Source organism: Saccopteryx leptura, chromosome 2 (genome assembly GCF_036850995.1).
Source record: "Saccopteryx leptura isolate mSacLep1 chromosome 2, mSacLep1_pri_phased_curated, whole genome shotgun sequence".
Taxonomy (NCBI): Eukaryota; Metazoa; Chordata; class Mammalia; order Chiroptera; family Emballonuridae; genus Saccopteryx; species Saccopteryx leptura.
Window position 1 is genome coordinate 38,900,289 of NC_089504.1, and position 14,888 is coordinate 38,915,176.

Sequence of the window (14,888 nt, forward strand, 5' to 3'; positions counted from 1 at the left end):
CTCTCTTCCCCTCCCGCAGCCAAGGCTCCATTGGAGCAAAGATGGCCCGGGCGCTGGGGATGGCTCCTTGGCCTCTGCCCCAGGCGCTAGAGTGGCTCTGGTCGCGGCAGAGCGACGCCCCGGAGGGGCAGAGCATCGCCCCCTGGTGGGCAGAGCGTCGCCCCTGGTGGGCGTGCCGGGTGGATCCCGGTCGGGCGCATGCGGGAGTCTGTCTGACTGTCTCTCCCCGTTTCCAGCTTCAGAAAAATACAAAAAAAAAAAAAAAAAGGGGAGAAAAAGAGGAAGGTAGTGAGGAAGGGAAACGAGAGAGAGAGAGAGAGAGAGCGCACTTATGTACTGGCCTGGTCTTAACTCCCCTGTTCCACTTTGTGCCTTTGCCCTTCTCCAGAAGGCTTCCTGACCATCCAGCCTCTCCCTTGGGCCTGCCCCGTCTTGAGGAGCTCCTCTACTTGTATTGCATTATTACAGATTAGCAGGTCTTTTACTTAGTCTTCCACCAAAGGATGGAGAGTAAGCATGGCCTGGCATGGCCTGGCAGGCTTGATCTCTCCCGTGGGAGGGTTGCCTCCTGTTACCCTGCTCTGCGGGACAATCTCTAAGGCCTCTCTGACTCAGTCTTCAATGATCCACAAGATTTGGAAGAAGAGAATCAATGGAGTCTGATCTGGCAGTTCTCAGAAAGTGATGGTCTCAGGGGAAGGATAGCTTAATTCTACCCTAGACCTCTTGCTGCCCTCAGTTTCCTCTGCTACGGCTCAGGCAGAGCAGTGCCCAGTGAGGAGCATGGATGGATGTCTTCTTGAACTGGCAATCACTGGCAGGGGCCTCAGACACCCAGCTCTATCCCGGCCCTGACACTAACAGCTGTAATCATAGGCAGCAGGGGGATTACTGCAGAGAGTTCTGGCTGTCAGGAGAATCCTGGGCTCCTGCTCAGGATTCAGGGATGGCGAGGCAGGCAGAGTGCATGTTGGGGCATCAGGCTGAAGCCAGGTCAGTGGGCACAGGGGAGTGGATGACAAGCTGCACAGACAAGGATACCAAGCCATCCTCAGACAGCAGGCCCCTCATCTCTTACTGTGGCATCCCAAACAAGTCCAGTTCAGGGCTGACTCTAAGGCAGCAGCTGTTTAATGACTCTCTTTATTTAGTCATACAAGAGGCACATGGAGGGGGGCTGTGGCAGGCCAAATAATGTCCCCCAAAGATATCCATGTCCTAATCCCCAGAACCCATAAATGTGTTACTTTGCGCAGCAAAAAAAAGGATTTTGCAGATGTGATTAAGTTAAGGACTTTGAGATGGGGAGATTATCTTGGATTATCTGGGCAGACCTACTGTAAACACAGGGGTTCTTATAAGGGAAAGAGCGAGGCAGGAGAGTCAGAGAAGGGGATGCAACAGAAGCAAATGTCAGAATGTTGCAATTGCTAGTGGAAGGGAGCCGCTATCCATGGCATGTGGGCAGCCCCTAAGCAGGAAAAGGCAAGGAAATGGATGTTCCCCTAGAGCAGCGGTCGGCAAACTCATTAGTCAACAGAGCCAAATATCAACAGTACAACGATTGAAGTTTCTTTTGAGAGCCAAATTTTTTAAACTTAAACTATACAGGTAGGTACACTCCTTATTGAGGTAGCGCCTGCACGTGGTATTTTGTGGGAGAGCCGCACTCAAGGGGCCAAGGGGCCGCATGTGGCTCGTGAGCTGCAGTTTGCCGACCACTGCTAGAGCCTCCAAAAGGAATGAAACCCTACCAATCCCTGACTCTTGTTCAATGAAATCTATTTTAGACTTCTGACCTCCAGAACTGTAAGATAATAAATTTGTGTTGTTTTAAGCCATTATGCTTGTGGTCATTTATTATAGCAGCAAGAGGACACTAATTCTGTAGCATTCAGGGAAGGCTGATGCAAACCCCACTTCTAGGAACCAGAGGGAGATGCCCCATGGATGGCACCGTCTCCTGGGATGGTTTGGAAACAGTCCCTGTAGAAATCAGGGTGGATACAATGATCCCCGGAACTTCTGATGCCGAAGCTGACATCCTCCCTTAGTTTCCCACACCCCAGCCCTGTCACCTTGGACTCTAGGAACAGAAATGCCCCCTGGATTAAGATTTTCACAGTCCACAAAGGCAGGGGACCACCTCAAGGCTGCCCCAAGAAAGGGCATCAATGCTAGAGGTTTCCGAACCTCCAGTATGGCCCAGAGGCCATGGTGCCAGGCTGAGCTCAGCCTCCTGGGCTGCTGGGCTTTCCAAGCACTCTCATCCAATTAGGATTCATATTTAAAGAGTGTGGGAAATAAGAGCAAAGCCTTGGAGACAGGATACATCACGTGGGACATTTAATTTGATTTAGGGAAAATGAGGCAAACATTTGAGAACTTAAATAACTAACCAGTAATTAAACTAACAACGGGAATGCCCTTGCACTACAACCCGGCGAGCGCAGTGGCCTTTATGGACTGTATTTACAAAGAGACCTGACAACATAATTAGTCCTGTAAATTTTACGCAGCCTGCAGCCGAGGAGCGATGGATTTTGTGTGTGGAGGATGAACGGGGAGAAATGAGGTGGATGAATTTCCATTTTCAGTAAATGAAATTAACATTGCTTAATTAGTGAAGCTGACAAATAAATAATCAGGGAAGATTTAAATCCCTACGAGTATATCGCTGGCCTGGGCAGGCATAGGGACAGCCCGGGATGTGGTGGGACTAAGTGGGAATGGGTTTAGTGCTGGGACTCCGGGCCTGACTGGCTCCTTCTGACGGTGTTGCCTCCAGAGGGAGGCTGGGCTAAGGGGACAGCTGGGAAGCTTCCTCCTCATCTCCTGTGTGATAGCAAGTCAGGACCACAAGAGTTTCTAAGATCTGTTCCATTATCCCTGCCCATCATAAGGAGTCCCCAGTCCCGTGCCATGAACTGGCTAATGGGCTAGAAAGGACCCCATCAGTGCAGCAGGCTGACATAATTGCAACCCAGCTTCGCCTCTTTTCCTGGACTAGCTCCCTTTGACCTCCAGTATTCCCCCATCTGCTTTCGCCTGCTGATAGCCTCTTTCTCCACTCTGCCGGGAACACGGAGACTGGCCCTAGGAAGCACCCAGTCTCTGCCTGATATGCAGCCTGGCATGCCTATCACCTGGCACCCCGCAGTTCCAGAGGGGAGGCAGGTGTGAATGCTTCTGTGCTGCTGCAGACAATTGCTCAGACTCCCTTTTCTTCACCAGCTTGCTCCTCCAGGCAATCTGCCCTATCCCCAAAATGGGGCATTGGCCCCATCCTTCCTGGGTTACATAGCTACCCCTGCCAAAGTCTTATTTGGCTGGATCAGAGAATAAACATCTGGGAATTCCAGACAAAAGGAAGCCTGGGCTAAGCTCATCAGGGTCAAACCCAACAACAAACCCAAATGCTCACTCCAGTGTTTATTCACAAGGTCAAGTCTGATGGTGGAAGGTTGGCACCTTGGAGCTTCCCAAGACAGTGTGATGGATGCTGGTAAGCCAGCCGCTCCTCACAATGACCCTGTCCAGTAAATGGGGTGCCTCTGGTCTGCCTCAGTTTTACCCTCTTTCTTCCAGGGAGGCATCTGGGCATTCAAGAGCATGGGACTCCAGAGATGACCTCAGGAGTGAATGTAGGTGCTCTTCTGAGTCCTAGCCCAGCCGGGCTCTGTGCAGGCCTCTGCAGAGTCATACTGAGATATGTGGGCCCTGGAGAAGGGATGATTGTCTGAAAGCTGGTCAACAACTCCTGGGCCACTGACATCAACAGCAAACAGCACCGCTGCCACTGGACCCTGCTCTCAGACAACTTTTTTTTTTTTTTTTTTTTTTTTTTTACAGAGGCAGAGATAGACAGGGACAGACAGGAACGGAGAGAGATGAGAAGCATCAATCATCAGTTTCTCGTTGCGCGTTGCGACTTCTTAGTTGTTCATTGATTGCTTTCTCACATGTGCCTTGACCGTGGGCCTTCAGCAGACCGAATAACCCCCTGCTGGAGCCAGCGACCTTGGGTCCAAGCTGGTGGGCTTTTTGCTCAAGCCAGATGAGCCCGCGCTCAAGCTGGCGACCTCGGGGTCTCAAACCTGGGTCCTTCCGCATCCCAGTCCGATGCTCTATCCACTGCGCCACCACCTGGTCAGGCTGGACCCTGCTCTCTAAAAGAGTAGGTAGGGGCCTCATCTGATTACGCTCTATCCCTACAGCCTCCTCCCTCTGCTCAGGTCCCCTGAGAGTCCTACAGAAAAGCTAGGGGAAAGACCAGAAGACAAATCAACAATGGTTGTCCTTTACGTGTGGGTGGTCCCACAGCTGACAGGGCACTTTTGCCCCCTTTTTTTTTTACAAGTGTGCCTCACAGCAGCCCTAGGGTGGACAGCTGGCAGGTGTCAGCCTCTCTGTCACCAATGAGAAAACCAAGGCTCAGAGAGATTCTGGACCCAGGTCATACCACTGGAAAGCAACCCTCCAGCCAGAAGGTTTGCAGCTGGCGGGCACCTCTCAGGCATGTAGATGTGGCTGAAAGGACCAACAAAGGACAAAGAGACCCTCCTTGGGCGAGAGCCTGTCTAACGGAGGCTGTTGAGCCTGCTGGACTCGAGGTCATCTATTCCTGGGGGGTGGTTTACTCTTCTCCACTGCTGCAGGCAGAGACTGCCTCCATGGACAGTCTACACATGACTCGGATCAGCCCACCCTGCTCCTGGCGCTGAGTGGAAGGAGGATGAGGCTAGAGCTGAAGCAGTTCCTCCTCCCACCTGCTGGGGAGCCTCCCTCACCCTCACGTCAAGCCTGGGCAGAGAGCCTGGGCTGACAGCAGCCTCATACCCATTCATGTCCACACCCACTCCTGGGAGGGCCTGCCCAGCCCCCAGGCCCCATTCCAGGCCCAGTAGCTGCAGCAGAGGGGGAGGAATGTGCTAGTTCCTTGCCAGAGGGGGAGGGTGCTTCCAGCTTGGCAGCAGCCCACCCTCAAGAGTGGGGACACAAAGCGGGCATTTAGGGCATCCTCAAAGGCAGCCCAGACCACGAGACTGGGAGCAGCTCCAAGGTCTCCTCCCTGAGAGGAATGACAAACACCAACTCCTCCTTGTCCTCCCCTCCCTCAACTCCCCACCCTGGTCACAGAATGGGCAGACTGGCGGTCTGAGGGGCAGAGACCAGGAGCTTGTAAGCCTGCCAGCCAGCAGCAGCTTGGAGAATGGAAAGGTTTTCCTGTTCACAGAAGCTGGTCCTCCTGGCTGGAGAACAAGCTGCAGCTAATGTGAAGTGTGGGGCCCTCTCCTGTTAGGAAGGGGGAATGTCCTGGCCAGCAAGGAGGTAGGGGCTTCTGCAGGGACCCAGGAACATGAAGGGAAATCAAACTGCCACACAGTAACCACACTGTTGTCTCGTGCTGTGTGTGTGGAGGGCAGAACCACCCTGGATAACAGTGGTCTGCCAGGGCTCAGGGGCCAAATGATGAACATCAAGCACTTGCCCCCACTCTTGCTGCTCCAGGGTCTGATCAGGAACACTTCCCTCCCTCAGCCCCACCATCTTATCCTTCCCCAGATCTGGTCCAGTCTTCCTTCTCATGCTTCTCGAACCTACTTCACCATCCCCACTCCATAGTCACGGTTCAGATCCTGCCACGTCTCCTTGGGATGTCCGCATCAGTCTCCTAATTGGCCTCCTAACTCCAGTCTCATGCTGCATTTCCACCTACACTGGTTGTGTCCCTGACCTTGAATTCCTTCAGTGGTTTTTCGTGGGAGAAGGTCAGAAGACTGTCCTCAGAACAAGGGTCAAGCTTCTTGGAATGGCTTACCTAGCCCTTTGGGGGTTGACCCCGGGCCTCTTGACAGCTTCCAGACCTTTGCACACACTGGTACCTCTGCCAGAAGTGATCTCTCCTTCTTTCTTAACCGTAATAACTCCCTCAAGGCTCATTTTGACATGTTTCTTCACCCGGCAATACTACTTGCTGGTGTGAGTGTTGGTCTTTGGAAAACTGACTGTGAGTCCCAAGGCCAGTAGCTGTATCCCAGTCGTCTCTGTATCTTTCACACTTGACAAAGAACTCTGCACTGAATAGGCACTTAGTGTTTGCTGGTTAAGTGAGAGAATAAACAAACAGCCAAATTACTTACAGGAGCCATGTCCCACTGCAAACAGATCACTGTACTTTGGATTCCTGCAAAAGAAATGTGAGCCCATTGTCTTGGGGAATGGACATGGCTCTCCCATGGACATGAGACTTCCCAGGAGCACTGGTGCCTATCTACAATGCAGCCATCTACTGTTGAGTTTAGAGACCTCAGCTTATCCTACAATCCCATAAGAATCCTAGTCCTGTTTTTTCTCATAATGCTACATGTGACCCTCAACGTGGCTAAGTGCTATAGGAGTGCCCTGCTTAGTTAGGGCTTGGAAACAGCGGGTACTCAGAAACTCTGGGTTTGCTGCAATTCCTATACTCACCAGCAGAGGGCGGTAACTGCCAGGCGCTTGGCTTTGTCGTTTTGGAACTTCCAGAGAGGCAGCAGCGTACCCTCCTGCTCTCGGTATTCGTCAGCAGCGTCCTCATAGTACTTAAAATCTTAAACATACACAGGTGTCAGCCATGGGACGGCCACTTTATGGCAAATCAGGTCCATCACCTTCTGTCTGTACCTTCTTGGCCAAAACAATCAATCTCTCTGTGTTTCAGACTAGGAATATCTCAAAGGACTCATGAGAATTAACAGGGTAAATATATATAAAATACTTAGAAAAATACCTGGCACATTGTAAGCTCTCTAGACATATGATTGTTAGGCGTCATTGTTGTTGGAGGTAAATTACAATTAAGTGGCCATGTCTGCACAGATAAAATACAATCCCAGTTTTGCCCATCGAACAGCCACTGCCAAGCCCCACTACAGTGAAACTGCCTGGATCCCTCCTGGGTTCTCTGAACTCAGCTTCATCTCCTGCCCTAAATTATCCTGCCTCCTGTTTTCTCTAACTTAGGTAGGAGCCCCATTTATCCTTCTACTTGTCTAAACCAGAAATGTGGGTAACCCTTGACTGATCTCTTTCCACCATCCCTCATAATTTGCTTCTGATTATCTTTTTTAACCCATTCACTTCTCCCTAAACCCTTAGCCACTCTCCAGGTTCAGGCCCCAATAGCCATCACATGGATCATTGCACCATTTTTCTTTTTCATATGTTACTTATTGATTTTTCAGAGAGAGGGGAAGGAGAGGAGAAAGAGAGGGAGATAAAGGGGGGAGAAGCAGGAAGCATCAATTAATAGTAGTTGCTTCCTGAATGTGCCTTGATCAGGCAAGCCCAGGGTTTGGAACTGGCGACCTCAGCATTCCAGGTGGGAGCTTTATCCACTGCGCCACCACAGGTCAGGCTGGATCATTACACCACTTTTCTAACTGGTCTCCCTACCTCCACTAACTAACTCCTCCAGCCCATCTTCTGCAGAGCTACCCGAGTGAAAACAAAGAAATCACCTCACCATACACCACCGCCATCCCACTGAGAACCCCTTGGCTCCCCTTGCACAGGGGCTCCCTAGTTAAACTAAGGCTCCAGGCCACTATTTCCATGTCATTTCCAGTCAGTGTTCACGTGCCCTCTATATATCAAATAGTGTCTAAAATGCCCTACTCTTCCATTTTCCTGGCAAATTCCTATTCACTCTAGATCCAGATCAAACTGGATCGTTGAGGCCTTCACATTCTTGTTGAGCAGAAGTAATTTATTCCTCGGTTCCAGCCCTGTGCCTCTCTATTGAAACATCTGTTACACTGTGTTGCCTCTATTTATCCTTTTGCCTGTCTCCCTCACCAGACAGCTTCTAGAGAGGAGGAAGCCCGTGATAGTCATCTCTGAGTCTACAGTACCTAGCACAGGGCCAGCCACCAAGTAATCGATGACAATTCAAAGAATGCAATGAAATAAATCAACAGAAGTGAAGATTCTGTCTTCTTTCCAACTAAGGATGACCTATGAGAAAAATGAGTCCTTTTATCCAACATGGTCAAGCACATTTCCAGGCATGGCCCCTACCTCTCTCCCAACATCCATACCTTGACACTGTGGGACTACATTCAAACCTCAAAAATGTCTTACAACAAAAAAAGATTTGAGTGGTCAAAAGCAGGAGCCTTGATCACATCAGAGATCCCTGAGCTTGGGCTATCTTTGAAAATGCCTCATTTCAGAGAGACTAATTGGTAACACTTCTCTGTTTTTACTTCTCCTTCATGATTACACTTTCCCAGAGGGAAAAGAGTATGCAATTAAAAAAATCAAAGTTCAACACATTTTTATGTGACTGTGTTCTTATAAATGAAAAAGGTTCACCAAGGCCAATTTCTCCATGGATATTAATCATGTTTGCCATCCTTTGAGGGGCTAGTTGCAGAGGCTGGGTTTCAGGAAGCCAAGCTGTGTGAGTGACAAATTCATTCAGAGCTACTGTGTACTTTGACAGCTTTGAAAAGCACTCAAGGTCGTTTTCCAGCCTGAATGATAACAAGGGGGCTTGTTTAGGCTTCTGGTCTTGGCAGCCCTGGTTTCTATGTCCCATGGGTGAGCAATAAGCATCAAGTCACCAAGAAGAGCCCTAGGCTGTCAGCAAAGGAGACCAGCCAGCAGCGAGGAGCTGCCAACTCTGGGGACGCAGCTGCTCCAAATAAATGCACAACCTCTTAGGGAAATACAAGCCACTTGGGAATGTGCTGTTCATGCCCTGGGAAGGATTCCGTTTTCCTGGCTCTGTCAAAGGCACAAGAATTTCCCAGGCCCCCAGGATTTAAGCATTTCTGAATCAATCTCTTTCTTTGCCTCATCACTAATTAATCACCAGCACAGACCTATTGAACGTTTATTTGAAATGTCTCTTCCAGCTCAGTGGCTCTGTAGCCTCATGCTGAAGTGCTTGGGCTATGGATCCGACAGGTCTGTGTTTGAGTACTACACCTCACACCAGCTGTAGTTTGGACAAGTGGCAACAATACAGCCTGAATTTCTCATCTATGAAATGGAGATAATGGTATTAACCTGAGAGTGTTCTTGTCAGAATTAAATAAAATAACACATGTAATAACATAGCATACACAGGCGATTCTCAGGGAATGCTGGTGCTTGTTTTTGTTATATAACCGCTCCTTTTTCTCCATCCCCTTGATGCAGTCTGGGCAAGGTGTGGCAAGGCCCACTCCCCCCCCACACACCCGAACCTCACCTGAACCTCAGTCTCTGTATTCTACCCAATCACATTCTCCTGCAGCCCTGCTCTCACTGGGCTGTGTCCCTGCCTGGATAGTATATTTGAAATGTCTGCAGAGAAAGCTCACATTTCTGCATAATGTTCCAGGCCCTCCATTAACTGGTTCCAACCACCCTTCCAGCCTGAGCTCCCATCACTTTCCAACAAAGCCCCTGTTTGGGTCACTGAGCCTGCTGTCCCTTGTCCCCAGAGTCCATTGCAATTCATTTTCATCACCAAGTCACTGCTCATGCTGTCCCCTGCCCCAGAACATCCACCTTTCTGCTAATCTACTCAAACTCTGCTGTCCCTTGGCATCCAGCTCAACCATCGTCCCTGAAGCCTTCGTTGACTGCTGCCATTCATCCCTCATTTCCTTTTCTCCATTCTCGAGGGCCCCCAGAGAAGTTTCTGTCTGCATCCTAGCATTTATACTGTCCCAAGCAGGATAGAGAACAGAGATCAGAATTGGGAAGCTCAAGACCTAGTTTTGGGTCCTTTCTGCCATTCACTAGCCAGGTGGCCTTGGCCTGAGCTTCCTCATGTATGAAGCAGGGTTAATCTCGACTCTGCCAGCCTCCCAGGATTCTTGGCAGATGACATTTGTTCACTAGTGGGCAGGTGTTTTTTTTGTGGCACCATGGTCAGATCTCATCACACATACATTTTTTCTTATGCTATTGTACATGGTTAACCTGTGTAAGTCTTGTCTCCCTAGTAATATCCAGAGGAAGGAGGGATTATTTGTTCTCCCCTTGTACTTATGGGCCGACCATGGGGACACTCAAATACTTACCTTGAATGAGAGATTTTTAATGCAGGCAATAACAGTAGTTGCCAGAACTTTAAATCTTACCCTGAGCAACATCATCATATGTGTTCTGGTTGACCATTCGCTCCACGATTTTAGCAGCTTGCGTCACTTTAGTGATATCATCACTCTGTGGAGATACAGAAGTGACATGTTCTTTCATAAGCAAGCACATGAAAGGCCATGTCCCAAGCCATGGCCAGACTTGCAATTGGTTCAGCAATGCCTCTGATACCACCCCTGCCAGATAGCTCTGTAAAGGTATCTCTTCATGCCTCAAGGCCCACCTTACCCCATCACACCCTCTGGGAATGCCTAGGTCACAAGCAGCATAAAGAGTCTACACTGCCATATTGGCTCCTGGGAAGAGCCTGCTTTGTGCTCTTTTATTCTGAGCTTATTCTGGAGAAGTTGTATCTCTGAGGGCAAGACAGGGCATTGAAGAAAGCCCAGGAAAGGTACTGGAGCAGAGAGCAGACAAGGGCAGGTAGGAGGCTTCTCAGGTGGGGACAGAGAAGTTTCGCCAGCTCAGGAAATGACAAAGACTCCCATTAAAGGCCTCATAGATTTAGTCAAGAGTTGGAGAAGACACAGAGACCAAGAGAGGGAAAAGAGATATGCTTGTATACAGGAGTATCAGGCAGAACTGACTTCCAAACCAGGGCCCTGCCCACTTTCCCCACCAAAGAGAAAGCAGGAAGTTTCATGTCAGAGAAAAATGACGCATTTTGAACAAAAAACCAAGATCATCATTCTGTGAAATTCCATAAATCCACAAGGTGAAATGCTTAGCGGGTTATTAGAGGAGCATAGAGTTTGGAGCTGGCAAGAAAAGCTCAAGAGTTTAGGGCAGGTGGCAGGAGGAAACCAGCTGAGTGGACAGCCATCCAGAAAGTCTCCAGAGGGCCAGGCCCATGGCTCTTGAGGATGAGATCTCTCAGGAATGGCTGTGTCAGGAAGTGGTTATTAAGAGAATGGGTTCTAGCCCTGGCTGGTTGGCTCAGTGGTAGAGCATCAACCTGGCGTGCAGGAGTCCCGGGTTCGTTTCCCAGCCAGGGCACACAAGAGAAGCGCCCATCTGCTTCTCTACCCCTCCCCCTCTCCTTCCTCTCTGTCTCTCTCTTCCCCTCCTGCAGCCAAGGCTCCACTGGAGCAAAGTTTCCCCGGGCGCTGAGGATGGCTCTGTGGCCTCTGCCTCAGGTGCTAGAATGGCTCTGATTGCGGCAGAGCGACGCCCCCTGGTGGGCATGCCGGGTGGATCCCAGTCAGGCGCATGCGGGAATCTGTCTGACTGCCTCCCCATTTCCAACTTCAGAAAATACAAAAAAAAAAAAAAAAGAAAGAGAGAGAGATAATGGGTTCTAGAGCCACCAGACCTGCATTCCCTTCCCATTCCGCAGATTAGGAGCCAGATGGCAACTCTGGGCAAGCTGCTCAACTTCTCTGAGTCTTAGAGTACTTTAGTACAGTGGGGATGGATAATGCCACCTGTATCATAGGGTCATTGTAGGATTAAATGTAATAATGCATGTGGTATTATTAATTCAGTGCCTGGTTGGTGACAGTGGTGATGGTGTCAGAGGAAGCACTTAGGCCAATGTGGTGGGGTCTTATAAAGTCACATATGGGGAACTGCCCTTTGAGAGCCTTTTGTTAGGTCTAAAAGTGACTTCAAGTTTATTTCAGAAAACTGACCAAGGACATTCATTGGAGTCTTCAAATCAGAGTCCTTAGAGTTCACCTAGCCCCAGCTATGGCCCCTATTCCCTGATTCAAAGCAGGAACCTTTTCCCCTCAGCAGCTTCCTGGCAAATGACTCTCCTCATGTCAGGCAGCATATTCTGTAGTCATACAGCCTATTGGCTGAAACCTACTTCCCTGAGTCTTTTACCCATGGTAACTCTGTCCTCTGGCAACAGGGAATTGTGTGCCTGGTAATAGTTCTTCTGATGTAGGGACAGTGTCTCATCCCAAGTCAGCACTTCTTCAAGTGAACCCTCTCGGCTTCATTAATCTGTAGCATGACACCACATATAATCAGAACCAAGCAAATACTATATTAGGGGCTGCACATATATTATATTGAGTTCTTAGGACAATCTGGCAAAGCAGTTATCACTAGGATGTCTTTACAGATGAGGAAACAAGTTTTAGAGAAAGTCAGGATATAAACTCAAGACTGTGGACTTGAGGGTCCATACTCTCAGCCCCACATAAAGAGCCAGTTCCTCTCTAATTGACCATTTTTTCAGTTGTTTTCTGTAACCACGATCCCAGCACAGAGCGCATAGCTGAACCGCTGATGAATCTTCCTATGAACCCTGCCCCTAGGCCAATAGCCTCTCCGAAGCCTCTAACCTCTAAGAAAACAGTGCAGGGGAAGTCAAGGGTCTGGACTGGGCAACCTGCAGTGCAGGGACTTCAACTTTCACCTCCGGATTCCAGTGTCCAGCATGGGCATGATTACCAAGTACTTGGTCTATGATTGAATGATACTGAATTGGGACAGTTTTAAGTGAAGACAGGGAATCCTCAAACTTCTCCAAAAATGTGATTTTATCAGGAACATGGAATTGAGTGGAAGGCATACCTCAAACAAAGGAAGCAGAATTTCCTTTAACCCATCTGGCTTCTATTCTGGATAGGAGCAGAGCTACTTTCCTAAGAGGTTTCTGGGAGCTCTCCAAGGTACTGAACTCAGACCCTAGCTTCCTGTGGACCTCGTTCTTCCCATCCTACCGCAGGTCAAACTCATCCTAATTTCCATACTGGACCTCTGGCTCCTGACCCACATTTCTCTCTGTTTAAGGGATAAATGTCGCCCTTCAACATCTCCCTATAGTGAACCTGTCTGCAGTGATCTTTCACTGCAACAATTTCCATGATGATGGCCAAATCTATGCTAGCTACACCCACAGTGAAACCCCTAATCATGAACTCCACAACTCCTACATGACTCTTTATGATAAATCCATCCCAGAGTAGTCACACCCATTGGCCTAGATTTGCTGGTATCCATTATCAACTCTGATTTGACTTCTGGTCCTGAAGACTCACCTAAAAAATTGAGTGCATGTAAATCAAAGAACTAAATATCAAAGAGCAAACTACCCTCCTATACCCCACGAACCCATGCCCAAGGAGGGGGTGCCTTATTCTCACATCCCAACCCATCCTGAGAAGACTACCTGCTTTTCCAGGGTACATATCCGGCTTTCAATAGTATTTCTATCTTCTGTTGCCCCCAGGCCAACAATACCGAATCTCTGCTAGCTTCCAGATCAATATAAAATTTGGGGAGGTATGGAATGCCAGAGACAGTTGTAGCTCTCCTCAAATCTTCCCACAAGAACTATTCATACTTCAACATTAGTCCGCACTACTTTGCATGTCTGTGATGTTCTCCCAGATAGCCAAGCTTATGTCTAGCCAGATGCCAAGGTCAAACTCAGTTATTCTCTGTGACAAAGCTATGGTAACCCTCATCAAACCTGGGACTCCATAGATGTCATCTTTCTCATGGCCATCTTCCCCATTTTTTTAGCCACTGGTGTCTTTGTCTTCTCTTTCTCTTTGGTCTTTTCCTGCTTCTCAAGTTCCTCCACATAGGCATCATAGATCTCCCACTAGGCAAGGGCAAAATGAGAGGAATCAAAGCAGGGCAAAATCTTCAGCCACCCAGCTTGTCTTCAGCCTTTAGCTCTGAGGTTGATTATACCAACTTGTCACATGCCTCCACATCATCCTATGGTTGGCCCACTGTGGTTACGTATTCAACATCTGTCTTCCCTGCTAGCCATCAGCTATGGGACAGGAATGAGAGCGTTTTCAGGGAACCTCTGGGCTGGGCTTTTCACCATGTAGTGCAGGGCCTTGGTTGTCAGCAGTGTGGCAATTTTGCTCCAGCCTACAACCCCTACCAGGCAAAACAACTGGGCAAACATCATGCTAACTCTTATTTTTCTTAATTTATACAACTCTGAGCTAGGAAAAAAAAAATCTCCCATGAAGATAGAATAAACTTATTAGCTCAGGCTGGCTGTCTATAGCACTGATCATACCTTATCAGCACAAAAATATAAACAAAATGTTAGGGAACTCCTGCAAACTGGATCTGACAGTAAGAGAAACCCAAGGATAGTAGTTGAAGCAGCAGCAAGGATCGAGGCTGGGCAAATGCCCCAGATCACACTGTGTGCTCTCCAGAGCTGGGCAGTCACTGCCACCTGGAGGCCAGATAGGCACAGCTTACATTTAATAATTCACCTATGGGCCAGTATTATTCCATACTTCCACGATATCTCATTCAGAGCTCACCAACAACCCTGTCTTCATTTGACGGAGAAAGAAACAGGCATTAAGGGTGACATGGTTTGGCCAGGATCTTGCAGTATGAGCAGCAGAGTTGGGGCCTGAACTTAGGTCTCTTAGCCCATATCCTGCCCAAATCAGCATGCTTATCCAGTAGGACTTGAGGGTCAGCAGGAACACTGAAGGTTGTTGGAAGGGCAGGGTTAGAACGTTAAAACTTCAGAGTCAGCCACAGGGTGTCATGGGTTACAGAGAGTCCATGGGAACAAATGCTTTCCCCTAGTCTTGGAGGAACTTCCAGAAGACGTGCCTCTTTTCCTCTTGGTCAGCCTTGCCCTGGGGGGCAAGTGGCTGATCCAGAGCTCACTGAATGGGGGTTCAGTATCTCATGTGTCTGGTGTTCAGAGACTGAAGGAACATGGAGGTGGGTGGATGAGGAGGGCAGACTGTCAGAGGTATCTTTGACCACATCAGACTCCCTTGTTACCCAGCCAGATAAGG

The 14,888-nt window shown here is 49.0% G+C and overlaps 1 protein-coding gene across 1 annotated transcript in view; it reads right to left on the minus strand.

The window, feature by feature from the left end:
- Window positions 1-14,888, minus strand: part of DNAI1 (dynein axonemal intermediate chain 1) — a 77,333-nt gene that overhangs the window by 18,736 nt on the left and 43,709 nt on the right. The window contains exons 9-12 of the mRNA XM_066367792.1: window positions 13,568-13,702; window positions 10,122-10,206; window positions 6,475-6,592; window positions 6,144-6,187 (exon numbers count right to left, since the gene is read on the minus strand). Coding sequence (XP_066223889.1) covers window positions 6,144-6,187; window positions 6,475-6,592; window positions 10,122-10,206; window positions 13,568-13,702 — 382 coding nt within the window. The remainder of the gene's footprint in view (window positions 1-6,143; window positions 6,188-6,474; window positions 6,593-10,121; window positions 10,207-13,567; window positions 13,703-14,888) is intronic.